Raw genomic sequence first — 26,707 nt, 5'->3', positions numbered from 1 at the left:
TATGGCTTATGGGGCAGACAGCGATGTCGGTCGGTCAGGTTCTGGGCAGGGGGAAGGCAGAGTCCGTGGGGTTTCCTCAGGGGGAGGCTCCCAGCAGGGGCCAAGCCCGGAGCCTGAGGTCCTTCCTGGGGGCAGGCTCTCACACAGTCACACCCCGAAGGCCTGGGGGCTGCCATGCAGGGACAAGGGGCCTGTCCAGAGTCTGCCCTTCTCAGGGGCACAGGGCCTCCATCCTCAGGCCCCTCAAAGAGCCCAGGCCCTGTACCCCAGACCCCCCACCCCAGGGAGGGCAGGGACGGGGCAGAGGGGCAGCTCTCACAGCCACATCTGGCATCCCCAGCACCCCCCCAAAGCCTGCATGAACACGGCCTGCAAGCCCCCCAACTCTGTCCCTGGACGTCCCTGGCACTGCCGCTTGGGATGGCTGCTGCTGAGGGGGTGGGGAGGGAATGGTTTGCAGAGAAAGGTTTGTTTTATTGCAATTATTTAGAGAGCACGTCCTGAGGGGGGTGGGGGCAGGGCTCTGGTATTAAGTGGAAACATGTGTGGAGCTAGAGCTCTTACTGGAAAAAAAGCAAAAACACAAATTCCTTTAAGTCAGCAGGCCCAGGCAGAGCAGCAAGGGCCGGGCCCCGCGGGTCACCACTGCCTCTCCCCCTCCCCCCCCTCCCCCCTCTCCCCCCTCTCCCCCCTCTCCCTCTCTCTTCCTCTCCCCACATCCCCTCATTGTCTCTCTGGGTATCTCACATCTCAGGGGCTCTCTCTCCCCATCTTGCTGCCACACTCCCCTAGCACCCAGCGGGTTGGGGGCAGGACGGGGTCTCACTGGGGCACAGGTTGGTTCTTGGGTGGTGGTGGGACCACCACGGCTTGGGGGGTAAGGATGCCCCCTCCAGTCCACTGAGGGGAGCTCTGGGCGGGCCCGAGGGGCAAGGCCCAAGGTCCGTGCAGGAGGAGCCCGGCAGGAAACAGGCAGGGAGGGCTCAGAAGTTGCTGAAGATCTCTCGCTTCCGGTTCCAGTCCATCTGCGGCGCCCGCTTGTTGACCCTGGTGGCTCTCACCTTCTCCTTGGCCTCAGCTGCAGTGGGGCTCAGGTGGAGGCCGCTCTCCTGAAAAGGGTCGCGCTTCCAGGTGCTGCCATCCTAGGGGCGGACACGGTGGGCGGTGGCCAGTGAGCCCTGGACCCAGGCCCCCGGACAGCTGGCCTTTCCCAGGGAGTTCACACCAGAGGCCACCTGGCAGCAGGCCCAGGAGGGCTTCCTAGAGGCGGTGGCCTCACAGCTCAGGCTGACAGCTCCACAGATGCCTGCCCCCAAGGCCTCAGGCCCCCCAGTGTGTGAACAGCAGTAGAGGTGGATAGGCACCCGCTACCTCAGTGTCCTTGTCTAAGTCAGGCAGGTCACTTCGGGACGAGCACACGGAGCCACCATTGAGCTGGGAAACCAAGGGTAAGGCGTGGCTTTAGGGGCCCCACCCAGGAGCCTCTGTGCACACACAGGCTTACACGCACACATGCAGACACGCGTGCACACGCCAGAGCTGCATTTATTCCTCCATTTGGCAGTGGCCACTGAGCCTCTACTACACCCTGGAGGTGCCCGAGTGCCCTATGGTGCTGGGGTGTGGCTGACCCAAGACGGATCCAAGGGGCATCAAAGCTGGGAGTGACAGGGCCAGGCTTGGTCTCACAATCATGCTACACAAGGACAGAAATCTCGGGAGGGGCTCTGTCACGTCTGGGGACCCCCAGAGGTGCCCCTGTGGTCTCCCGGGCTCACCCTGTCCACTCCCACCCTCTCACCTGGGCCGAGCTGGTCCCGTTGGTGACTGGTGATGGCAATGGACCTGTGGGGACAGTGTGTCACTGGCCACTCAGCCCCCAATGCTTTACCCCAGCCCTGGGCCCCAGGGCAGCCGCCCACCTTCCACATGCTCCTCGGTGGGTGTGACCCGCAGCCGCTTGAAGTGCTCATCTGTTTCGGGGTCCACCACAAGCAGCCGGGCCTCGTCCTCCCGTGCCTTGATGCTGGCAACCACCTCCGCGTGGCGCAGCCCCTCCACATTCTGCCCGTTCACCTGCCGCCGCCAGCACGGGGTCAGTGCTGCCTGAGGGCAGGTCGCCACCAGCCCCCCAAGCCACTCGGCCAGGTGTGGCATCAAATATTCATCAACGCTGTCACCAGCCATGGCAGCAAGAGGAGCACCAGCTCAGGTTCCCAGCATCTTCCTCCTCCCAGTGAGGACCCGGGGCCCAGACACACACACACACACGGAAGGGCACGGGTGTAGACAAACATACGGGCAGGCACGGACACACACAGGGGACGTGGGCCCAGTCACAAACAGAAAGGACACAGGCGCAGACATACACACAGGGCGGGTACCTCTATGAGTCGGTCCTGGGCACGGAGGCCAGAGTGGGCAGCAGGTGAGCCCGGGTCCACCGAGCGGATATACTGTCCGGGCCGGGACTTGTCACTGTGCAGGTTAAACCCGTAGCCCTGGGGGCCTTTTTGCAGGTGGCAGAGCCTCGGGCGCAGCTCCCTCAGGGGCCCGTTGACATCCTGCAGGCACAGGGATGCAGGGTGAGGCTCCAGCTCTGACCTCCCACCCTAGAGGCGCTGACCCCACCCCTGAGGCCTCCGGTCCCATCCCCAGTGTGCAAAGGCAGGAGTGGAGATGGTGGGAGGGAGCCCCAGCCCCACACTCGGCATCATGCCCCCACCTGACAGCATCCCCAGGTCTCAGAGACCAACACGGGGTGGTGGGGGTGGGGGGGGTGATGCTTAGGCTGCCTGTGATGATTCAGCTTCCGGATCCTGAACAAAGCCTTAGTCTCCAAACCCGCAAAGGACCTGTGATGGGGTCAGGGGCCTTACAGGGGTGTTGGGAGAATCAACGGGCTCAAGGCTAGGGCTGAGCACAGACCAGGGGCCTAGGAGAGACAAGTGCGATGAGCTGCCACTCGTCACAGTGTCCAGGAAGGCTGTGGGCCCCGCCTGTCCTCTACCCACCCCCCAACCGAGTGTGGGGCTGGCAGGGTAGGGCCGTAGGACCGGGCTGTTTTGTTTATGCTCCCAAAGGTCTCCCTAGGGCTGATGGCAGTCCGGCTGTGTTTGCTTTCACATTCCAGAGCAAGCTGGAGCCGCCCCCACCCCCACAGGGCCCAGAGACTTGGGACGCACGGGCTGGAGCCTGGGCAGGAGCCCCAGTGAGGGAGCAGAGTGAGGGGCCGAGGATGGGGCCTGCCTCCCACCTTCCCTGCCCTCCACGGAAGGCTCACGGTGCCCTGAGGGTCCCCCCACCAACACCCCAGGGCTCTGCCTCCGTTTACCTCTGGCATCCTGCAGTAGGTTCTGGGCTGGGGGTGCGGGAGGGCCGTGCAGGCCGAGGCCAGACCCCAGGACCCCCACCCAGCCGGGGCCTGAGGTAGTGACCACAGCGCTGAGTGGCCAGCGGCCACCGGTGCTCAGTTGAACATGGCGGTGGCCGGAGGGAACGGGCGGCCAGCAGCTCAGGTTTCCTGGGCGCTTGGGGCTCAAGTGCGCGTGCAGGTGAGGCTATGCAGGGTGGGGGTGCTCACCAGGGCCTTTTCCTGTCCCTCTACCTCCCTGTGTGTGGCCAGTGACCCTGGGCCAGGCTGGGGGCTGTACTGAGGGAGGGCCAGCCTCCAGGCCTTCGAGCTCACCCCCAAACCCCAAATCTGACTGTGGCCGCCCAGCTGTGGGACCAAGCGTGTCTCTCCTCACAGGGTGGTGCCTTACCTCAGTCTCTAGGCGCTCCCACCCCTGGGGAACACCTTCTTCCGGTCCAGCCTGTGCCCCTTCTCCATGACCCCTTCCCCGACCCCCAAAGCCTGCCCCCTTGGAACCCCCCCTGCAGGCCACCATCTGCCCCATAACCCCAGGGATTCCAGGGACTGGGCTGCTGCTCCTCAGTCCCCCAGGGGCTCGGCCAGGCATCCTGGGCTGAACTTGGGGCTGTGAGACCCCCGGGTTCTCCAGGAGCTCACTTATAGACTCAGCCTCTCTCCAGACACACCTGGAAGTACAGGTGTGCAGCTCTGAGGCGCCTCTCAGGTTCAAGCTGTCAGAGCACAGGTCCCAAGGCTGGCCGGGGCCGTGCGTGGCAGTGGAAGTGTGACATGACCACACCTGGTGGTGGAAGTGGGCCCAGGTGGCAGCGGGGCATCACATGGTCACAGAGACCAGACATCCAAACGTACGCTCGCAAACAGGCTTCATGGACCCGTGCGGTGACCCATCGTGTGAAAGGACGGCCCTCGGCACCGGGCCCTCGGCACCAGGCCCTGTGGCCTCTTCCCACGCCCTCCACAATGGTTCCAGGGAGTGGTCTCTCAAGGCCCCCAAACGGGAGGACTGGGGGGGGTGGGCAGCTGGGGCCATGAAGCCAGGCTGAACGCAGTCACTTCTGGTTTGAGACCATACTGGCCATCTCCCTGCCTCAACCCAGCACGGCCGCCTCTCACCGCACAGCCAAGAGGTTTCTCCTAACATCTGGCCTAAGTCCCTCTCCTTACAATCAGGGTCCAAGGAGCGCCAAACTTGGCACTAGACCCCTCAGGTTGAGGGGCTGCAATGGGGGGCGGTGGGGAGACAAGGCTGGCAGCGTGGCGACCCAGCGGGAAGGCCCACGGGGAGGTCCAGCACCATAGTAGGTCAGGAGGGGGTGCAGGCTGGGCCCAGCGCATTGCTCACATTCCTCGCTCCTGCCCTGGCTCAGAGCACTTCCTGTTGCCTCCCAGCTAGGCCCTCAGGCTTCCACAGGCTTCCAAGCCCCGATTCCCTACCAGGCAGCCGCAAAGCTGGACAAGCCCTAGTCTCCCAGCCATGCCTGTAACCAGACAAAGAGGCTGGCATGGGGGTACCCCTGGAGCCAGGCTGTACCACCCCCCAGATGGTGACTCACCAGCCCTAGCAGAAAAAGGCCCCCATTGTTGCTCAGGGTCCAGCCTGCTCACACCAGGGTCACCAGGGTCCCCAGCGTCCCCTCTCCCAATCCTGGGGGACAGAGACTAAGCTGGCTGCCGGTGTCCTCACTGCCCACCCTGCCCCCATCCCACCTGACCTGTACAAGCCTCCGGGATGGGCTCCGTGGAGGGGCTCCTGGGGCCGGGGAGGGTGGTGTGGCACTCCCAGAGCGGGCCATAGGAGGCGGGACAGAAGCGGCAAGTGGCGAGCGTCCAGCTGGAGTGGCCTGAGCTCTCCAGCCAGCCCAGGCTGCCACCCCATTTATCCACCTCCCACTGTGGCCCAGGCTCCCCAGGGACGGGTGGGGACATAGGGCTGAGTCACTTTGAGGAGCAGGGTGGTGGCTGAGCCCCCCTCCCCTTCTCAGGCTCCAGCCCGGTGTCCCCCACCGGCCAGGTTTCCGTCCCAAGAAAGGAAGGAAGGAAACTGCTGGGAGGCCCTGCCCTGCTCCCAGAACCCAGGGCTGGGGAGACAAGGAGGCAAAGGAGGGGACCCTGACCTCAGAGCATAAGACAGTCCTGCTGCAGCTCACGGGGGGATGGGGAGCAGGAACCAGGGAGCCCCAAAAGCCCTCTTGTAGGCACCGTGTCCTATACCAGGCGGTCACCCTCTGCAGGACTCTGTCACCTCACTCACTCTCAGCCCCTAAAGGCCTCCAGAACTGGAGGTGGAGGCATGGGCTGGCTGTGAGGGGGAGGAGGGCCCGGGGTCTATCATACCCCTGCAGCCCTGGCACCGCTGGCTGCCCCGTCGCTGTTCGGGGCGGTCGCCCATCATCACTGTCACGATCAGCTGCACTGCAGCTGCGGCCACCCCAGCCCAGTCTGAATGGGGCTGAGTCACCACTGACAGTCCTGACAGCCCCCGGAAGGGAGGGGCCAGCCACATCCGTGTCCTCCCCTGCCCACCCCCTCCTCCCTGCCCAGGACAGGAGGACACTGAGACTGAGAGAGCCAGAAGGGCCCTTGGGGCCTGGACTCCCACCTCAGCCCTTCCCCCCACAGGGCATGGAGGGTGGGCCCCTTCATCCCCCACTGTGAAGCAAACAACACACATCTCTCCCCAGTTCTCCTGACCCACTGCTGTTGAGGCCCTATCAGGGCATAGCCCTGTATATAAGCATCGTCCACCCAGGCTCCCTCACAGCCTGTGGTGGGCGGAAGCTAAGCCTGGTTTGTGGAGGTCAGCGGAGGTCCAGCTCTTCCTTCCCATGCTCTGAGCTCAGCCAATTAAATACCGGGTCTCTGGCTGGGAGGGAAAAGAGAGACCGTGCCCTCAGGGACTCCCCTGACCTTATGGGGTCCCTGTCCCCCTGCCAGCCCCAACCACGGAGGGACCTGCCAGACAGGCCCCACTCTTTTCCTCTAAAATTACACCAGCGGCAGGCTTCCCTGGTGGCACAGTGGTTAAGAATCCGCCTGCCAATGCAGGGGACACAGGTTCGAGCCCTGGTCTGGGAAGATCCCACGTGCCGCGGAGCAACTAAGCCCGTGTGCCACAACTACTGAGCCTGCGCTCTAACGCCGGAGAGCCGCAACTACTGAGCCTGTGCGCCACAACTACTGAGCCTGCACTCTAGAGCCCGCGAGCCACACTACTGAAGCCTGCGCACCTAGAGAGCCCGTGCTCTGCAACAAGAGAAGCCACCGCAATGAGAAGCCCACACACTGAAACAAAGAGCAACCCCCACTCGCCGCAACTAGAGAAAGCCTGCGCGCAGCAATGAAGACCCAACACAGCCAAAAATAAAATAAATTGAATAAAAATAAATTAAAAAAAAATACACCAGCGGAAGACCCCTCCTAGGGCTTCCTGCAGCCCCCAGAGCCTGAAATAGTGGAGGGGGAAGGTCCCACCCAAGGACAAGGTGCCTCCCCACCCTCCAGATAAGGCCTGAGGGCAGAGTTTTCCACAGGAAGGTGAACTCAGCCATTTGTGTCTAAATCAATGGACAAACGCCTAGGGGGAGGGGCACTTCCTCCTGGGGGTGAGATGCCCTGGGAAGGAGGTAGGCTCCAACTCTCAGTGTGGGGGGAGGGGTGGTCAGCCAGCGCACCATCCCAGGGCTCCCCTGAAATCACAAATCTGACCCTAACACCCCCTACTCTGGCCTTCAGTGGCCCTGGGGCAAAGTCCAGACTCCAGGATTTGGCACTGTGGCCCTAACCACCACCCCCCAGCCTGCCCTAGAGCCACAAAGAACAAAAAAGGGGGGCAGGGGTTCATGCTCATGCCTGTGCCCAGGCTGCCTCCCCACCGGGAATGCCATCCCCTCCAGGAGAAACACGAGGCCCCACAGGATCCAGGTCACAGGCATGGCCAGCTCGCCTGGGAGACATCCGGGAAAGGGACAGGGCAGGTGTCAGGGTCCCCTGCACACCCAGAAATGTCAGATCTCACACCTCCACCAGCCCCAGGCCAGTGGTTCTCAAAGTGGGCTCTGGGGAGCCCCTCGGCTTGAACCTTCCTTTAAGGGATTTTTCTCTTTTAAAAAAAAAAAAAAAAAAGAAGAAGGTAGTAGGGGCACAAAAGACAGAAGGTAGTAAGGGCACGGGGCTTCCAGGAGGGCAGGACAAGCAGGCTCTTCCTCCTGGCATCCAGGTGCTGCCCCAGTAGGGCCACTGCCCAGCCCCTGCTACCTAGAAAGAGACAGAACTAGACTCCCCACCACCACCACCTCCCCCTTCTCCAGCTCTTCCCCAGTTAGCTCTTCCTGTCTGGAGGGGGGAGCAGGGAGAAGGGGGAGGTGCCCCAACCCCTGCAGACCCCGGAGCTGAGGACCCAGCTTAGAGAGTCTCCTCAGCTGCCACCACGGAGGAGGGTCAGCCCCTCTGAGGCCTTCAGAGCACAAGCAGGCTCCTCAGACAGACGGACAGACAGACACCCAACACAGGCACAGAGCTGAGCACGCTCAGTCCCGGGACATCCCAGCAGCCCCTCCCCAGGTTCCTCAGCCCCTAGGCCAGGGAGGGGGCGGCTTGTCAGAGTGACCCTTCCTAGGACAAGTGGCTCTGAGGAGCATCCTGGGGAAGAGGGCCAGAGACGGGGGCTGTGGACCAGGGCCAGGTTGCCCTGACACTACCTGGTTTACAGCACAGGCTGAGGGCAGAAAGAGTGGCTCCAAGTAGCCAAGAGGGTTTTCACCAGGGGCAGAGAAGGGGCCCAGAGGGGCAGCAGAGACGGAGACAGATACTTCTGGAGGTGACCAGAGGCAGAGACTGCTGTCAGGAGGACAAGAAGGTGGTTCTGGGAGAGCCCAGGGTGGTCCCTGTGGGCAGAGCCCGCCATACCTTCTGGGCGACCTCAGAGCTGAGGCTGCCCCCTCGTGCCCAGTCCGGCTTTGGCTCCCAGGGGTCGTGGGCAGGCGGCAGCCCTCGCTGGGCCATATCCTCAGTGCAGGTCAGTTGCCGCCGGAGGAGCTCTTCGTCCGTCTCCTTGTCCACCACCAGCAGCCGAGTCTGCCCCTCCACGGCCTTGATCCTCTGCACCACCTGGGACAGGTGGGTGGCGGGAGGTCACGGCCAGCACTCCAGGCAGCACATGGGCAGCGGCACCACCCAGGGCTGGCCCAGGGCTGTGGGTAGGCTGCGAGCCTACCAGGGGCAGGGGTGGGTGGCTGGATCGAGAGGCCCGCCGGCTCCGCCCCCCACCCCCACTCCAGCAGCTCCCTTCCTCTTCTCCTGGGGCTCCGGACACGAGGGCCCAGGCTGCAAGGGCTGCGGGGGCCTCGCAGGGCCTCGCCTCGGCCCAGGAAGTGACAAAGACGGTGCTCGGCTGAGCTTCGGGTTTTCAGTATGCGTGTGTGCATGTGTGCGGCCCGCACCCTGCAGCCTTCTGTTTCAGGGTGTCTCTAGGTCTGGGTTTGAAGGAGAGAACTGTCTCCCTGGGTCCCAGTCTCAGTGTATTTGTGCCTTTTTCTGTCTTTTCCAGTGGTGGAACACGGTAGTCTAAACCCCTGCCTCTAGGCCTTCCATTCTCTTCCAGATCATGACAATGGACCTATTCCTACTGGACCTGCGGAGAGAACACCTGGGTTCCTGTGGCAAGGCACCTCCTCAGGTACCTACCCACAACCCGGAAAGCAGGATTCAGACACAGCAGGGAGAGGTGGGGAGGGGCAGGTCCACCTGTGGGATAGGTGTGGTTACGCAGGTGTCTGTGAAGTGTCTAGAGCATGTGCATGGTGACGGAGCATACATGCTAGTGTGTGCCCGTAGGAGGGGCAGTGCCCACTGGGCATTGGGGAAGGAAGGGCAACACCCCACCCCTACCCCAAGGCCTGGGAAAGGACAGACAGGGCCCCCACCAGCTGCTCAGTAGATGTTGTCAAAAGATAGGAGAGTCTGAACCAGGCCCATCTTTGCCCCAGCCCTCCTCTGTACCTGTCTTTCCCCGTGAGCCACAGAGTCACAGGAGGACCCCAGGACCCTCATGCTTCCTGACTGTGGGACCCAGACGAGTCACCCAGTATCCCCAAGCATCAGTTTCCTCATCTGTAAAATGGGAACCGTAACTGTACCTTCTCCCTCCTAAGACAGTGGGAAGGTCTCAAGTGGTCCTGTGTGAAGTTCTTAGAGACCAGCACCCCGGGAGGCCTGGGATAAGCATTGCTCTTGGGGCAAGGGTGGCAGCAACTGTTAAACAGAGGCCAGGCGCCAGCTCTACCAGGCCCTCCCTATGGCCTGTCAATCCAAGCTCTCTGGCCTTGACCCCCAGCCTCCAGCAAACAGCCTATCCAGCTGACACTCTGGGTAAAAGACAGAAGGACGGCAGACAGATGGACAGACAAAATCTCCAAGGGTAGAAGTGAGAGTTCAGCTCCCAGCCCAGTCAATTTACTAATCTCTAGGCCCAGGCCTGGCCACGCAGACAGGTGCTGTGGGGACACAGAGGAGCCTACTCAGAAGGGGTGGAGGAAGACTGGACCCAAGCCAGGTGAGTCCCTGGTCAGTGAGAGATGGACACCCCCCAGGGGTCAGAACCTGCAGAGAACCTCCCTCTGGCCTTTATCTTCAGCTGCAAGGGGCAGGGGGCTGCGACCAGTGACCCCTGCCAGGCCAGCCAGCAGCCTCTTTGGAGAAGAATGTGCTGCCACAGCGGTGACTCCCACCAGGACCCAGACACCATCAGCCAGGACACACACTAGTACACTGGCTGCAGACACACTGACGACTACACATAGCCAGGTGGGCAGACACACAGGCCGGGACACATATATACACAGCCACACACAGGAGGGTACACACACACACACATCCCCCAGCTCACACACGTCCAGGCATGCAGATCTGTACACACACACACATATCTAGGGGTGCAGACCTGTATACTCATGTGCATACAGTCCAGCACACACACTCACTCAACTGATGCAGGCACACACAGATGTGCCCTCCCTGTGACATCCCCCGCAGGTACACACACGAGGGACCCCAAGAGGGACCTGCACATTCACAGACATACCCAGTTGTGTACACACGCACATGTGTACACGCTGATAGAAAAGCACCCGGATCCCCAGGCACAGGGAGACCCCCGAGGGGCCAACTCCTCCACACATTGCCCTGAGGCCGGAACAAGATTGAAGAGCGAGGGCTGAGACACGGAGGAGCCGCAATGCGGGCCCCTCCCTGCCAGGATTCCACCCCCCACCGCCTCGCTCCGTGCAGGACCTACCCGGGCTGGAGGAGGCTAGGAAGGAGGCCGGCTGCCTCTGCCTCAGCGGCCACGTCCCCCACCTCTCCACAGTAGCCCACCGCAGGCCCTTGTGCGATCCCCTCCTGGCCCGGAGAAGGGAGCTGAGGCCTGGGCGCAGGCAGCCCAGAGCTCGGTGGTTATTGGCGCCCTCCGCGCGCGCGGGGCAGGGACGCGCTCCAGGGACGGGGGCGGTGGGGGGTGGCGGAGCGGTGGGCCGGGGATGGAGCGCAGGCACCCACCTGGTGGTGCGTCTCACCCTCCACGTTGACGCCGTTGACCTCGACCAGCCGGTCTCCGGCGCGCAGCGCGGCCGCCTCCGCCGGGGAACCGGGCTCCACGCGCCGAATGAACTGCCCGCGGCGGCCCTTCTCGCCGTGCAGGTGGAAGCCGTAGCCGTGCTCGCCGCGCACCAGGCGGCACAGACGCGGCCGCAGAGGCTCCTGTGCGGCCATGGTGCCGGCTGCCCACCGGCCGGCCAAGGGCTGGCCACGGCGCTCACGCCCGCCGCCAGCAGGCAGGGGCGCGGGGGCCGGCTCGGGGTGGGGCGCGGAGGCGGCGGCGGCGCTGGGGACCCGGTGGTGGCCTCGGCGGCTCCCGCTCGGCTCCCGTCGCCTCCGGCTCCGGCTCGGGCTCTGGCTGCGGCACCGCCCCCGCGCCCGCCCCTTCCCCGCCCCCTGCCGCCCCCGCCCCGGGTCCAAGCCACCCTGGTCATTTCCCATGCCTCCGCGCTCCGCCAGCCCAGGGAGGCCCCGGGGGAGGCGTCAGGGGACCCCCGAATCACCAGGACCCCTCTGTCTCGCCCCCATTCTGGGCAGCCTTCTTGGCGCCAGCGCCTTTTCTCCTATGCCAGTAACATTTATTGAGCACCTACTGTATGAGCAGCAGGGGCATCAAGGCAGGCCCCTGAGGCGGGAAGGGGGTGGAGGAAGGATCCTTAGACTGAGGGACCCCTATACAGGGGCCCGAGGGTAAGAACAAGGGCCACGGCTCTGCCCACCCTCCTCTGGAACCCCCCTCCCCCTCCCCCCTCTCCCCTCCCATGCCCCGTTCCTGTATCAGAATCCCTCCTGCAACCCAGAGCTTCCCTGACCCAGCACAGAGTCCCAGGATGGTCCAGGAGGCAAAAAGAGGGGTTTGAAACTGACAAGGCAGCAGCCCCTTCCCATATCCTGTAGGCCAGTGACTGAGTGACTTCCTGGCCCTGCCCAGGAGTGATTGTGCCTATCTGTGCTACATTTGACCATTAAGCATTTCCCACCACCATCCCCTCCCTTTGCCAGGGCCCCTCACTCCTGTCCCTGCCCATCCCAGGCCTGGTGGGTGACTGCAAAGGGTGAGGGAATGACATGCACTTGTCTGGCTGGAAGGAAGGGGTCTTTGCTACCCTCCTCCTGACCTAGGATGAAATGTGCTGACGGCTTGGGCCTCTGAGCACTAGCCAGTCAGCAGTCACGGGAGCTGCTCCCTTGAGCAGGCCCCTCCTGCACCCCAGCTCTTCCTCCCCTCCCCTCCCTCCACCTCCACCAGCATGAATGCCCCCTTCTCCCAACCGATGGACAGTCATTTATTCTTTGGGTACCTCTCTGAGTACATTTTACCTGGAACAAACCTAGGGGTCTCAGGCCATTTTACAGATCAGGAAACAGGTCTGGAGAGGGAAGAGACCCATGCAAGGTTCCCCAGTTCCCCTTGGGCCCAGGGCGGTGAGATCCCAAGTCCACCCTCTTCAGCTTTCTCAGTCACACATACAGGAAGACAGCTGAGCTGCAGGCTCACCCTCAACCTGCCCCTCCCCAGCCCTGCTCAGCACCCTGCACATACCTGGCCCCCAGGGGTCAGGCACAGCCAGCCCAGACAGTTCCCCATGAGGGGAAAAGCAGGCTCTGCTCAGGCCCAGTCCTTGCTGCTCCTTCTTCCCTTGCCAGTGCCCCCAGCCTGGGCTCCTAGCCCCGGCCCAAGCACAGGGCCTGCCTCTAGGCAGCCTCCTGGGCCACAGCCCCTTGGGTGTCCACACCCCAGCTGCTGCCCCTAAAAGCCACTTAGGCTGAAGCGGCAAGGCTGCTCCCCCAACCCCACCTCTGAGTTACTGGATGATGCTGCCATAGGCTCCTACCTGGCTAGCCACCTCCATCTGTCTGTCTGTCTGTCTCTCCAAAGGCTGCCTATCTGGCCTGTGACTGGCCTCCCTGAACCCAATCTGGTACTGCTGTCCCCGGAGGCAGTGAGGGTGGGTATGGACAGTGGGGTCCACCATATGCCACCCCAGGTGGGGTTTAGGGGTCACCCTATAGCAACCAGGACCACCCAGGACCTGCCAGGCTATAGCTTTGAGGCCACACCAGAGACGAGGGAGGTGGCTGGAGGGGAGACCCCCAGACCAAGGGGAAGGGAAGGTAGGGACCCCTGATCCCTTGGGTCAGGAGGCTTGGAGAAATCTTCCCCTTCTGTAGAGCAGACACTCCCAGATCAGCCTTCTGCAGCCCAGGACTCAGCCTGTGAGTGAAGATGGATGGGAAGAGAACACCACTGGAGGGTGGGGTAACCAAGGGATGTGGTCACAGCCAGGGGCCAGGAACACTGCACCCCAGAATAACAAAGGAGGCCCCAAAGCAAAAGAGAAGCCAAGGAAGTACCAAGAAAGGTTAGCAGAGTAACAAAGCCAACATCAGAGTAACAAAGGGGACAGGTAGCAAAGGAAGTAGGTAAAAGCAACAGAATAAAGGCAGCAGGGAACCACTCCAAAGGGAGAGCAGGAGTGAGTGAGAGGGAACAGGGTGAGTACGGAGTGCCTGGGGTGACAGAGGTGAAGAAAGGTGACCCAGCAGCTCTCTGGCCAAACTCTCCCAGGCCTCTTCCTTCAGCCCCACTGTGCGGAGGTGCGAGAGGAGAGAGGCCAGGCAGCAAAGGGAAGGGAGAAGCCTGGGCAGTGGCCCGGAAGTGTGCACTGAAAGGTGTTTGGGCTGGAAACTGTTTGGGTCGCTGGGGATGGGCTGGAGGAGGTGAGCACGAGGCCAGCAGAAGGCGGGAAGGCGGGCAGGTTGCTGGGTGACCCCCACCCCCTCACGCTCCTGTGCTCACCCCACTCCTGCCATCCTGGTCCGCTGGGATGCAACAAAGGGAGAGGAAGTATGTCAGATCTTCCAGTCTTTCTCTCCCCTAGGTCCACCTGGTGTAGGATTGTCCTGTGCTCCTGTTTCAGGGGAGGGGGTTTCCTCTGACCTTTGAACCTATCTCCCTGCGGAGATGGGGCAGAGCCTGGGCCTGGGCAGAGACTCTTTTGGTGTGACCGTGGGCAGAGGCCTTGTCACTGCCAGAGGGAGGGCCGGAGCCGCCTCCCTAATGGGCATTAAGGGCCTCGCGCGATGACCAGGCGTCGCTTACGACCCTTTCCTTCAGACTTCGCCAGGCCTCTCTTCAGAGCCCCACATTGGAGCAGGCGGGACCAGCACAACGGGAAGAGAGATGAGAAGAGACCCAGAGATGAGAGGGAGAGAGAATTGGAGAGGCTTCGAGGATCAAAGAGGGCGGAAGCACATAAGGCCCGCGGTCGAGGACTCCCAGGTGGACTGCCCCGCCCACCCTGGGATGGCCCCGCCTACCTCCTCCCCTCGCCAGAGGAGCGGAGTGCGACTGTAGCCCGGGAGAGCAGCCGCGCAGCGCCTCCTGCCGGCGATGAGTGGGATTACATCGTCCGGGGAGCTGCCCAAGGTTCCACCTCTCTGGCTCTGACTGGTCCAGCCCTGCCGAGTGGGGGATTGGGGTGACACCTGCGCCCTAGGGCTGCTTGCACCGCAGGAGCATAGGGGCGCCATGGGGGTGGTAGCAGAGAAGCTGGGCCTCTGCTGAGCTCCTAATAGGCTCTGCTTTCTCGTCTTGAATCTGGCACCAACCTCTCTGGACTGGGGTATCTTCAGGCAACATGAAATCTAGCCCCTCACCGAGTGTTCCAGCACTTGTGACCAAACATTTGCAGTCCACTTGGTGCCAGGCCCTAGCGAGCACTGGGGAAGCATCACTGAGACCCAGGGAAACAGATTTGTGTACCTTGGCAAGGGGAAGCCCAGGGCTGGGGCAGCCTCCACGAGGGGCATTTAACCTGGCCTGGGGCCCTTGAGTCCTCAGGCAGGGTGAACCACAGGGCTGTTCTGGAATCTGCCTAGAGTTCCTGCAGCCTGTGTGGGGAAGGGGAGGGAGGAATGAGACTGTGGAACAGGGCCCAGCCTCAGAGCATGGATTTCATTGCATGGGTGGTGGGAGCCCTTGTGGTGTTGTGCACTGGGGGTGACAAGGTCAGGACACCCATGTTTTGAAAGGCCAAGTTCAGTGAGGAGCAGGGGCAAGAGCACTGGGGAGTTGGGGGAGAGTAGGTTGACCTGAGTGGTCTGTGACTTCCCCCAGCGCAGATCCTAGAGGAAAAAAATACTGAGTGGAATCAGAATAAATAAATTCTGGAGTCCGTAAGAATTGGAAGGGTGGAGTAAAACAGAGTACCCATATTAGCAGACCATGTGGAAGAAAGGTGCACCCAGGAGATGAGAGGAAATGGCCAGTGGGAAGAGGCCTCCAGAGGGTACTTCCAGAGGACAAGGGGGGTAGTGTGGGAGCTGGCTCCGTGTGGGCACCCCAAAGCCAAGAGCTAGACAGACATGAGGCCACCCCTCCCCTGTCGTTGCTGGGTGCCCCAAGGGCAGCCTTGCCACATGGCCAAGGGAGGACTACAAGGGCAGACAGCATCAGGGCACAGTGACCAGGCACTTCGAGGTCCAGGACAGTTGTGGGAGTCTGAGACCACATTGAAGAGGGTTGAAGGGGGAGCAGAAGGGTGGAGTGAGAGGGGCACTGGAAGGGGACCCAGGTGGAGGGAGGTCCTTGCTATTCAAGATGGCAGAGCACATTTATATGGGGGGGCTGGAGACAATAACTGGAAATGCAGAAGGGGATAAGAGGTGGAGGGGTCCCTGAGGAGGCAAGGGGGTCTCAGGTGGAGGGACCCTTCCTCCCTAAGGAGAGATCATGGCCATGGCAATGAAGAAGGGGGCCAGGGGTTTCCCACTTTGTCTCTGGAAGCCCTTGGCTGAGGGGAGGGAGGGGTTCCAAGGAGATCCGGGTTTGAAATGAATGCTGGGAGATGGGGGAAAGGCTGGATGGGCTGCCAGGTCTTAAGGTCCCACCCCCTTGGGGAGGACATTCTCCCCATGCTGGCCAGCGGGCATAGTGAGGGAACCTCCTGTGGGCCTCCTGGGAGGCTGGAGTGGGGGCTCCAGCTCAGCGCGGAGGGTGTGAGCTACTGCTCTCCTCCTCCTGCACACCTTGGTACGTGGCAGCAGGACCCAGGGTCTGACTGCCCTCCCCCCACCGTGGGATACCCCTCCCCTCCTGGGGGACCCTGGGACCTGGTCTGATGACCTCACCCCCTAACAGGAGGGGCAGCACTGGCAGAGAAGGGAGAAGGGGACCCAGCCCCCAGCAGAGTCTGCCTCCGTCCCCCATTCTGCCCCGCAAGGACATACAGATCTAGGCTGTTGGGGGGAGCTTGCCCGGGCCAGCTGGAGGGCTCCTGACATTTGCCAGGGCGTGGGCGCGGCTGTTTGCGCCCCGAAGCTAGATGACAAAGTACACATCGCGGAAGAAAAGGGTCAAACACCGGGGCGCGGCAACTAGGCAGGTTTTATTGACCAGACGGCCGGCCTGCTGTCAGAAGACACTCCGCCTGCGTCAGGCGTGGGGGCGCGGGCAGGGGCTGCGATCAGGACGGCTCTGGGGAGAGGCGGGGGCTGGCGAAGGCGGTTCCCTGCGCAGACCATGACTGAGCAGGAGACACTCCGAAGGCTCTGGAAAGAACAGAGAGGACCGTGGGAAGAGGGTTGTGCGACCTCCACTACCGCTACCCCGACTCCCCAGGCTGGAAGAGTAGGGACTGCCCCAGGAAAGCCTTCCTCTACTGGGAGTCGGGGATGGAAAGGTTGTAGGGTGCCCTGTGGGCAGGCAGACGTGCGCTCCGGTCTCAGATCTCCCGAGACACCCTCGTCCGCTGCTGTCCCCGTCCCCTACCTCTCCCCGCGTACCTGGCCTGCTCTTCAGAGGTCCAGGAGTAGGATCCCAGCCGCAGCTCCGGTTGGGGCGCGGACTTCGGGGCGCGCGGGCTGCGAGGCGCACTCACCGGGAGCCCTGCGCGGGAGCTTCTGCGTCGCACCTCCCACAGTTTCTGAACTCCGGAGGGAAGCAACACAGCATCGCGGGCGGCGGGCCCCTCAGAGACGGTGCTTCTGGCAGATGGCCCCTGGGGGGAGACGCCCAGGCCGAAGCCGTCCCAGGCAAGGGGCCCGGCAGCCGGGCGCGGTGCGCGGCGCCACATGTAGGGCGAGCGGCGCAGCCCCATTAGCAGGCCCGCGGCGCGGCCCACCGTGTGGTAGCGGGGACTCGCCACGTGCTTGTACCAGGCGGCGGCGGGCAGCGGCAGCAGCAGCAGCAGCAACAGCAATGCGATCAGCCAGCGGCTCGCAGTGGGCCCCCGCCCGGGGCTCCGCACCCCCGTGCCCCACGCCAGGGTGCTCACGTTGACCGCCGCCCGGAGGGCGGACCAGAAACTGGCTCAGTCGGGTCTGGGCGCGCCGTGTCGGGAAGCTGGAGTGCGGGAGGCTACAAGCTAGGAGTTGGTGCGGGTGGGTCCAGCTATAACTGCTCGGTGGCCCCGCCCCTGCTCGCCCCCGCGATACCTGAGGGGCTCCCCAAGGGTAGGGGGAGGGATGAAGTGAGAGGAGGAGCCCAGGCTGCGGGGCGGGGACGTGTGTTACTGAAGCACCCTCGCTGAGTGGGCCTCTAGGTAGAATTCATCTTGACGCTCTGCTGGGGGCTCCCCTGCTCCCCTCTTAGCCCCCTCTGCCTCTTCCCCCCAAAGAGAGGAACTTCCAGGCTTAGGGATGGGGGGACAGGATGTTCCCTGAGTCAGAGCTCTTGCAGGTGGGGCACAAGCAGAACAAAGACAGGGAGGCCGGCAGAGCCCTACTGGGGTAAAGCAGGAGAGCTGATTGGTGGGGACCCTCTGCACCACTCAAGACCCCTCTGTGTATGTCCCCCCTGGAGGGCTGTTCCCTGTCCTCACCTAACACAGCTATCAAATCTGTTCCCACACCCATTCCTCTCCTCCCTAACCCCTAGCTTCTCCCCAACAACCCACTTCCCAGCTGCAGCTGGATGGATGCTTGCAACTGCAAGTTTGGCTGCATCAAACCCTCTCTGAGACAGTGGTTAGGTTAGGCTCCCAGAATAAAGAGTCAGCCCCTCATACTGCCTGGGAAGGATAAGCTCTGCAGTCTTCCAGCCTCCTCTTTGGTTATGATCTCCCCCAAAACCACTTTCTCTGGCCAGGGCAGTCTCAATTCATTTGCCATACCCAACAACCCATGAGTTTGCCCACCTCTGTGCTTCTGTGCCTGGGACATCCCATCCTTTTCAATCTGGCAAACTCCTACTCATCCTTCAGGATCTGGCTTAAATAGCCCTTCTCTGAATAGTCTCCCAGAGTATCCCTCTGTGCCTGCCTGGGCTTAATAGCCCCCTTCCAGATGGCAGGGCCTGACCCATTCTTGCCTGAGTCCTAAACCAGGGAGGATGCAGCCCTCAAAATAATCACACCTCACCCCAACCCCCAGCAACCACACCACTCACGGGGCACCTTCTAGATCACAGACACCAGGGATCCTGAAATATCTTATTTTGATCTCCAAACAATGCCACATGGTGGGACAATTATTGATTCCATCTACCAATGAAGAAACTAAGGCATGGGGAAAATTAACTTGTTCCAGGTCACCTGTTGGGTAAGCACTAGGGGGAGTGGGGCCCAACCTAGACCCCCAGCCTGAGAGTTCCAGTTTGGGGACCCCAGCTGCAGTGCTCAGTGGAAACCTCCCATCCCCCTCCGCCTGTCTCTTCAGCAAAAAGGAAGGGTGATCCCGGGGGCATGGGGGAACACAGTCTGAGTCTGTCCTTCCTCTCACACCTGCATGTTGGAAGAGGAACAGAGAGGCTGAGGGGTGCCGAGGACGGTGCCTGCTTCTGAGGCATGAGGGGCAGAGAGATTCTGGTGATCCCCTGGGGAGGTCTAGAAGCAGCAGCAGCAGCTCTCCCCACAAAGGCCCTGCAGAGCTGCTGAGAAATGTGTCCTGGAGCCCAGTGACCCAGGCTTGATGGTGGTGGGTGTGGGGGGAGGGGTAAGTGCCTCAACCTCTTCTGCCTCAGTTTCCTCATTTGTAAACTGGGGATAATCCTGGTCAGCTTGCTGTGAGTATTAAAAATCCAGGCTGGGACTTCCCTAGTGGTGCAGTGATTAAGAATCCACCTGCCAATGCAGGGGACACGGGTTTGATCTCTGGTCCGGGAAAATCCCACATGCCGCAGAGCAACTGAGCCCGTGCCCCACAACTACTGAGCCTGCGCTCTAGAGCCTGTGAGCCACAACTACTGAGCCCGTGAGCCACAACTACTGAAGCCTGGGTGCCTAGAGCCCGTGCTCTGCAACGAGAGAAACCACCGCAATGAGAAGCCCGCGCACCACAACCCCCCACTCGCCAACTAGAGAAAACCTGCACTCAGCAACAAAGACCCAACGCAGCCAAAAATAAAAATATAATAAAATAAATTTAAAAAAAAAAAGGAAAAGAAATTCAGGCTGGGGGACTTCCCTGGTGGTCCAGTGCATAAGACTCCACACTCCCAATACAGGGGGCCTAGGTTCAATCCCTGATCGGGGAACTAGATCCCACATGCATGCCACAACTAAGAAGTCCGCATGCGAAACTAAGACCTGGTACAGCCTAAATAAATAAATAAATAAATATTTAAAAAAAATCCAGGCTGGGTCTTGACATCTTGACACTGTGCCTGGCACACAGTAGGCGCTCTATAAATGGCGTGGCTACCATCTAATTGCTGTTGCTATTCTAGCAGCTGCCTAGTCCCCTAAACTGTCAGAGAAATCCCTTTGATGGAGGGGTGACAGCGCTGGGACCAGGCAGGGAGGGGGTACAGAGGAAGCCACCTGCGCACCTGGAGGGGCCTGGAGGACCGCAGGGACCAGTGGGCCGAGTGGAAAGCTGCCCCCTCCCACCTCTGCCTCACTCTCCTGGGACCCCTCCACCTTGAGAGCTGCCTGGAGTGCTTGGTGGGCGGGCAGTGCGGCACAAGTGGGCTGCCAGGGTCCCCTGGCGCTGCCGCCCCCTCCCTAATAAAGGGATGCAGGGGACTGCAGCCCGGGCAGACAGGGAGCTTCTGCAGGGAGACCGTCATCGATATGAAATCTGATCAATCATGGCCTATGCTGTAATGAACGTTTCTGCGCAGTTGGAAAATTTAAGAGAACTACAATTAGCAGCATGATAAATCTGAAAACGCAATGTTGAGCAAAGAAAAAAATGCTCTGCACAATGATACGTTCGGTGTCTGAAGTTTAAATACCGGCAATCCCTCCCGCTTGTTTATGACTTCGAACCAGAGGGAGTGAAAATGTCAGGGTGCAGGTGAAGGATGAAGGCCACATTGGGACAGAGCAGGGCGGCTGCCTGTCAGCTGGAGGTGTACGGAAGGCAGGCAGGGAGGGAGCCCAGGGCTGGGTAAGGGAGAAAAGCACAGAACAACTTGATGGTCCCTGGTGGCTCCTAGTTTGGGGTGCTCAGGAAGAGGGGCTTTGTGCCCTACCCAGCCCTGACCCCAGGGGTCCAGGGACAAATGTCTCTGCCAGCCCTCCCCCACCCAGGACTCTGGAGCCAAAAGTCTATTGCCAGAGGAGGTAGTGGCCCTAATGGTCCATGAGAGCTGCCTTGTCTTTCTGGGGCTCACCACTCCTTTCATCCACACACAGCCCCTTCTAGAAGCTGACTGATCATGGCTTCTGACTATTTGCACACCACCTCCCCTGACACTGGACTAAGCCCTCCGGAGACTGGGACCACATCTGCCTCGTACTCACGGCCCCCATCCCAGGCACAGAGCCTGGCTGCCAACAGGAACCCCATCCTAATGACACAGTAAATGAGGAAATCTCTCCATTTTGTCATTTTAAAAATTATTATGTTTTATAATATCAAGGTCATATACGTTATAAGTCAAATGCTAGTATAAGGGACAAAATAAAGCTGTCTCTATTCCACCCTTTCACATTCCCATCCTGCCCTCCAGGGGCAACTACTTCCAACTCTTTCAGCTATTTTTCCTAGTATTTGCCTCCATATTTTGAAATCATAAACTTAACTGCTACTCTAAAAATTGGTGGTCTTTTTAAGGAGGTATAAGATACTTTGAGTAAAGTGTGCACATCTTAACAATTGCATGTGTTACATATGCCTACACTTGTGTGCCCACAGCCCAGATCAAGGTAGAAAAGATTTCAGCTCCCTAGGGGACTCCTTTACCCCACCTCCTAGCCAGAAGCCCCAGAGTAACTCATCTATCACCTTGGATCAGAATTTTCTCAACCTCAGCATGGTTGGCATTTGTGAGGCTGTCCTGGGCACGGTAGGATGTTGAGCAGCATCCCTGGCCTTTACTCATTTGTGCAGGCAGCAAAATAGCCCCTCCCCAAAGATATCTATGCCCTAATCCCTGGAACCTGTGAATATTTACTTTACATGGTAAAGGGGAATTAAAGTTGCAGATAAAATTGAGGATGCTAATCCACTGAATTTAATATAAGCAAAGCATCCTGAATTATCCAGGTGAGCCCAATGTAATCTCAAGGGTTCTTTAGCGTGGAGGAGGGAGGAAGAGTCAGAGAAGGAATGGTGACAATGGAAACAGAGGGTGAAGTGATGTGCTTTGCAGAAGGAGGAAGGGCCACAAGCCATGGGATGCAGGCTCCCCCTAGAAGCTGGAAAAGTCAAGGAAATGGATTCTCCTCTAGAGCCTCCAGGAGGAATGCAGCCCACCTGCACCTTGATTTTATCCCAATGAGACCCATTTTGAATTCCTGAATTCCAGAACTGTAATATAATGAATTTGGGTTGTTTTAAGCCACTGTGTTTGTGGTAATTTTTTACAGCAACAATAGGAAACTAATGCATCAGTAGATGTCAGTAACAATTCCACCCCACTGTGACAACCAAAAATGTCTCCAGACATTTCCACGTCTCCTTGAGGCCAAAATCACTTCCAATTGAGAACCACTAACTGAGATTATAAACTGCTGTTTTTAAATTTACCTTTTTTTTAGGCATCAAATGGCTTCCTCCTAATTTATTAAATTTATTTATTTATTTTTGGCTACGTTGGGTCTTCATTGCTGCGCACGGGCTTTCTCTAGTTGCAGCGAGCAGGGGCTACTCCTCATTGTGGTGTGCAGGCTTCTCATTGTGGTGGCTTCTCTTTGTTGTGGAGCATGGGCTCTAGGCGCGTGGGCTCAGTAGTTGTGGCTCACAGGCTCTAGAGCACAGCCTCAGTAGTTGTGGCACAGGGGCTTAGTTGCTCCGCAGCATGTGGGATCTTCCCGGACCAGGGCTCGAACCTGTGTCCCCTGAATTGGCAGGCAGATTCTTAACCACTGCGCCACCAGGGAAGTCCCATGGCTTTCTCCTAATTTAGATGAAGCTTTGGCTCTCTCCCACCCCAGTCACCTCACTTCTCATCTCTCCATCCTCCCAATATGATTTTATCATAATTTTTGGTTGACACTAGTCAGCATTTATATTATTCTGACCATGTAAATATTACTCTTTGCTGAGCCAAGTAGTGTACTATAATTACATTTTTTTCTTGTTGATAGCTGTCTTATTATTTTTCTTTCCTTGTTTTTCTATATTCTTAGTTTGTTATTTCCCCCCAAATGCTCAAAGGAGCTCCAAGCTCCTTGCAATAAATTTTCCTGATTCTCAAGCACACAAGGAGATCACCCACCATCAGTTCCTTATTTACTCTGGAAATCTCCCTCTGGGAGCCCTTGGCCTCCTGCTCCAATCTGGACATCCACTCTCTAAGCCTCTGCACAGGCATCATTTGAATGGGGACATGGGAGCTAAATACTTTGTCCTTTTTATGTTGATGGCTTTATGCATTGATGGAAAGTTTTTCTAGGTGTATAATTTGTGGATGGAAATCATATTCCTTCAGAAATTGGAGAGAATTTCTAGCTTCCAGTGTCCCAGGATTGTAAGTCTGATTCTCAATCCATCATACAGGTTTTTCTCCCTCCTTACCCCCTCCCTCCTGAAGCTCTCAGGTCCTTTGCTTTATCTGTAGTACTCTGGTATTCCATGATGATGTCCCTCACTGAGGGTCTTTTTTACTTGCTTGGGCCCTTTCAACGTGGAGACTCATGTTCTTCAGCTCTGGCATATCTTGCCCTATTGGCTCTTTGATAATTTGCGCCTCTCCATTTTCTCTGTTCTCTCTGAAATTCCTATTAGTTAGATACTACATTGTCTGGATTCAGACTTCTATCTTCTTATTTTCTCTGTTTTCTATCTAGTTGTCTTGTTCTGCTTGCTGAGAGACTTCCTCAACTTTATCTTCCCACTTTGCTCTTGAACTTTTAGTTGTTGTTAGTTTTGTTTTGTTGGCCGCGCCATGTGGCATGTGAGGTCTTAGTTCCCCGACCAGGGATCGAACCCATGCCCCCTGCATTGGGAGTGCAGTGTCTTAACCCCTGGACCGCCAGGGAAGTCCCTGTTGTTATGTTTTTAATTTTTAATTTCTAAGGGCTCTTTCTTGTTCTCTGTTTTGTGGTTGTTATGGCTATTCAAGGCATCTTAGTCTCATTTCATGGAAGGAATATCTTTCTTGTGAATAGCATATATATATATATGTTTATGATCTGTCTAAAATTTCCTTCTGATCTCTGGGTCTGCTTGTTTTCATCCCTGTATCACACACCACAGGCTTTCCTCATGAGTCTGGAGATCGTTGGTTGCCTGTCCACAGTTGTGAGTGAGACCCTACAACACTGGTTGGCTGCTCCTTTTTTTGGGGGCGTGGCTTGCTGAGTGTGGGCTTCACTGTAGGGCAGCTGGACAGCAGGACAGCTTTTCTTTTTTTGACTTAAAACATTAGGTGTTTATTTTTCTCAAGTAACAAGTCTTGAAGATATTAAAACATTTTCCCTTCAGCGTTATCACGTATCTTCTAAGGGATAATGAATGAATAAAGGATTTCTCACAGTCATTGTATAACTTAGGTTTCTTCCATATATGCATTACTTAGAGGCTTTCTCACATTCTTCACAACCAGTTCTTTTCACTTAGCATTTGGTTGTATGTCTTAAAGATTGAGAGTTCACTGAAAGCTACTTTACATGGATATCATTAAAAGGGAGTTTACTGAGCATGAGTTCTCTCATGACACCAAAGGGGTAAGAATTTACTGAAACCTTGCCCGCAGACATTGCATTTATATGGTTTTTCCAGTATGTATTCTTTTGTGCGCAATGAGATTACACTTTACACTAAAGGATTTTCCACATTGATTACACTCATAGGGTTTCTCTCCCATGTGAGTTCTCATGTGTATTGTAAGGGACACATGCCTGCTAAAAGCTTTTCCACACTCACTGCACTTAAAAGGTTTCTTGTCCCTGGTATGGATTTTCATATGCCTCCTATGAGATAAGAGACCACGGAATGTTTTCCCACATTCCTTACATTCATGTTTCATTTTCATGTGAATTTTCTTGTGTAAAATGAGGAAAGATTTCACTCTGAAGGCTTTTCCACATTGATTACATGTAAAGGTTTTTTCTCCAGTGTGAATTCTCACATGTTCTTTAAGGCATGAACGATCCCTGAAGGCTTTCCCACAGTCATTGCACTTACAGGGTTTCTCTCCAGTATGAATTTTCTTGTGTGTGATAAGGTTGGAGCTCAGCCTAAAAGCTCTCCCACATTGATCACACTTGTAAGGTTTCTCTCCAGTATGTATCCGCAGGTGTATCTTAATAGATGACTTACTACTTAGGGCTTTACCACAATGGCTACATTCAATGGATTTCTCTCCAGTGTGGATTCCCTTATGTCTTTTAAAATATGGGAGGATACTGAAGGTTTTCCCACAATCATTGCACGTATAGGGTTTCTCTCCAGTATGTGTTATCTGGGTATGGTAAGCCTAGAGCTTCTACTGAAGGTTTTGCTGCATTGATTACATTTGTAGGCTTTTTCTCTTGAATGAGTCCCTGAATGTTGTCTGAGAAGTGAGCTATCTCGGAAGGTTTTTCCACAGTCATGGCATTCATAGGGCTTCTCTCCGGTATGAATTCTCTTGTGATGTGTAAGGTAAGAGCTTGAGCTATAGGCTTTCCCACACTGATCACACTTAAATGGTTTTTCTCCAGTGTAGGTTCTCATGTGCAACTTAATGGATGAATGGCTCTGTAATACTTTACCACACTGATTACACTCAAAAGGTTTCCCTCTAATGTGAGTTTTTTCATCCTTCTTAAGACTTTCCCCCAGTCACTGCATTCATAGGATGTCTCTTCTGTATGTTGTCTCTTATGCCCAGCTAAGTTAGAACTCCTGAGGAAGGCATTTTCATCTTTTTTACACTCATAAGACTTTTCCCGAGGAAGAATTCCCTCAGGTGGCTTAAGATGTAAAGAATCTCTAAGGACTTTTGCAGAGTCAAGGTATCGATGGAGTTTCTTGCTAGGGTAAATTTTATTCTGAGTAATGCTAGATTTCACACTCAAGGCTTCAACAATTTCACTGCATTGAATGGGATTGCCTCCAAGAGTTTGTTCCTTCTTGCCATTGAGTGTATATTTCTCCAAAATACCTTGTTTTTGCTGTGGTTGTTTGGCTTTAAGGAGAATCAGCTCATCTGAACAGGTATCTTGGTGAATTCTTCTCTCTACTGTCTCCATTTCATCTTCCTGCTCCATCTGGGTGATGACAGGAGGTTTGCTGAGTTGATGTCTCAGTGAAGCCAAGTTTCTATAGTTCTCCAGCATCACATCTCTGTACAGTTGTCTCTGAGATGAATTCAGCAATGCCCACTCCTCCTGGGTGAAGTCCATGGCCACATCCTCAAAGGTTATTGAATTTTGTAATGCAGAGTGGAAGTTTTCCATCTCTGTGATCCTCTCATGGGCACAGGAAGGGTCTAGGACAAGCAGAGCACATATAGTGGACAGATGTGGGGCTGCCATTTTGCAAGTCGGTAAGTAGTAAATATGCTCAGACAGCAACCAGGAGAACAAGGATGCTCCTCTTATTGCTTCTATGATCCACTCCAGGCAGGGCTTGAAAGACACAGAAATCCACAGGTCAGCGAGGTAAGAGCTTGGGCCAGGCTGATGTTCACATACTTCTCAGCTACAGCAAGCTTTCTGTCTGAGGACAGCTTTTCATTCCCTTATGGGGTATGAATATCTTTTTTCTGAGCTGGTGAGTTTCCTTAGTGAAAATACTCCAGTCTCCTGCTGAGGGTGAGTTGGAGGTGGATTGGGCCCAGGCCCCCAGACAATGCATGGACTTCCATGCACTCCTGTTTTCAGTCCCACCTTCAGTGAAACTTCTCATTGGGGTTCCCCCAAAGGTCTTAAGGATGCTTTGTAAAATGAGTCACCTTCCACCTTCTTTCTGTCTTTCCACAATTTGCTTACATCTTACTGCTTGCTCCTCTCCTCTTCTTTGTGCTCATGGAAAGATAGTCTTTCATCCCTTTACTGTCCTTTCAGTGGGGTTTTGTGAGGGTGAGATGACACCTGCATGTGGCCAATCCACCAGGTTTAATTGGTGTGATGATTCCTGTTTTGCAAATGGAGGAAGCTAAAGGCTCAGTGAGCTGACCAAGGTCACCAGCAAATAAGTAGTCAAACTGGGGTTTCCAGCCCCCCTTTAAAAAAAATTCTTATTTCTTTTGGCTGCGCAGCATGCAGGATTTTAATCCCCTGACCAGGGATCAAACCCGTGTCCCCTGCAGTGGAAGGGCATAGTCTTTTTTTCTTAATTTATTTATTTCATTAATTTATTTTTGGCTGCGTTGGGTCTTCGTTGCTGCGTACGGGCTTTCTCTAGCTGTGGCGAGCGGGGGCT

At 57.3% G+C, this 26,707-nt stretch overlaps 2 protein-coding genes across 5 annotated transcripts; both read right to left on the bottom strand.

The window, feature by feature from the left end:
- Nucleotides 1–693: 693 nt before the first annotated feature.
- NHERF2 (NHERF family PDZ scaffold protein 2) lies at nt 694–11,315 on the bottom strand. 4 transcript variants are annotated; one of them, XM_061207754.1, is made up of 7 exons: nt 10,928–11,314; nt 8,282–8,482; nt 2,385–2,564; nt 1,923–2,076; nt 1,802–1,845; nt 1,372–1,434; nt 694–1,142 (listed from the first exon to the last, which is right to left on the bottom strand). In XM_061207754.1, the coding sequence occupies exons 1-7, from the start codon at nt 11,138–11,140 to the stop codon at nt 984–986; spliced, it is 1,014 nt and encodes a 337-aa protein (XP_061063737.1). In that variant the 5' UTR covers nt 11,141–11,314; the 3' UTR covers nt 694–983. The 4 variants fall into 4 exon arrangements, with proteins under 4 accessions (XP_061063737.1, XP_061063738.1, XP_061063740.1 ...); XM_061207755.1 differs by lacking the exon at nt 1,372–1,434 and having other exon boundaries at nt 10,928–11,311; XM_061207757.1 differs by lacking the exons at nt 8,282–8,482; nt 10,928–11,314 and adding an exon at nt 5,089–5,291.
- Nucleotides 11,316–16,417: 5,102 nt separating this feature from the next.
- Nucleotides 16,418–25,686, bottom strand: NPW (neuropeptide W). Its single transcript, XM_061209845.1, is given in 5 exon segments — nt 16,418–16,519; nt 16,754–17,261; nt 17,264–17,312; nt 19,798–19,911; nt 25,525–25,686. Coding segments are annotated over 5 exon segments (918 nt in total). The 3' UTR covers nt 16,418–16,434.
- Between the last annotated feature and the right edge of the window lie 1,021 nt (nt 25,687–26,707).

Source organism: Eubalaena glacialis, chromosome 13, assembly GCF_028564815.1.
Source record: "Eubalaena glacialis isolate mEubGla1 chromosome 13, mEubGla1.1.hap2.+ XY, whole genome shotgun sequence".
Taxonomy (NCBI): domain Eukaryota; kingdom Metazoa; phylum Chordata; class Mammalia; order Artiodactyla; family Balaenidae; genus Eubalaena; species Eubalaena glacialis.
The sequence above is the reverse complement of the archived record's forward strand: the minus strand, read 5'-3'. Positions and strand labels throughout refer to the sequence as shown.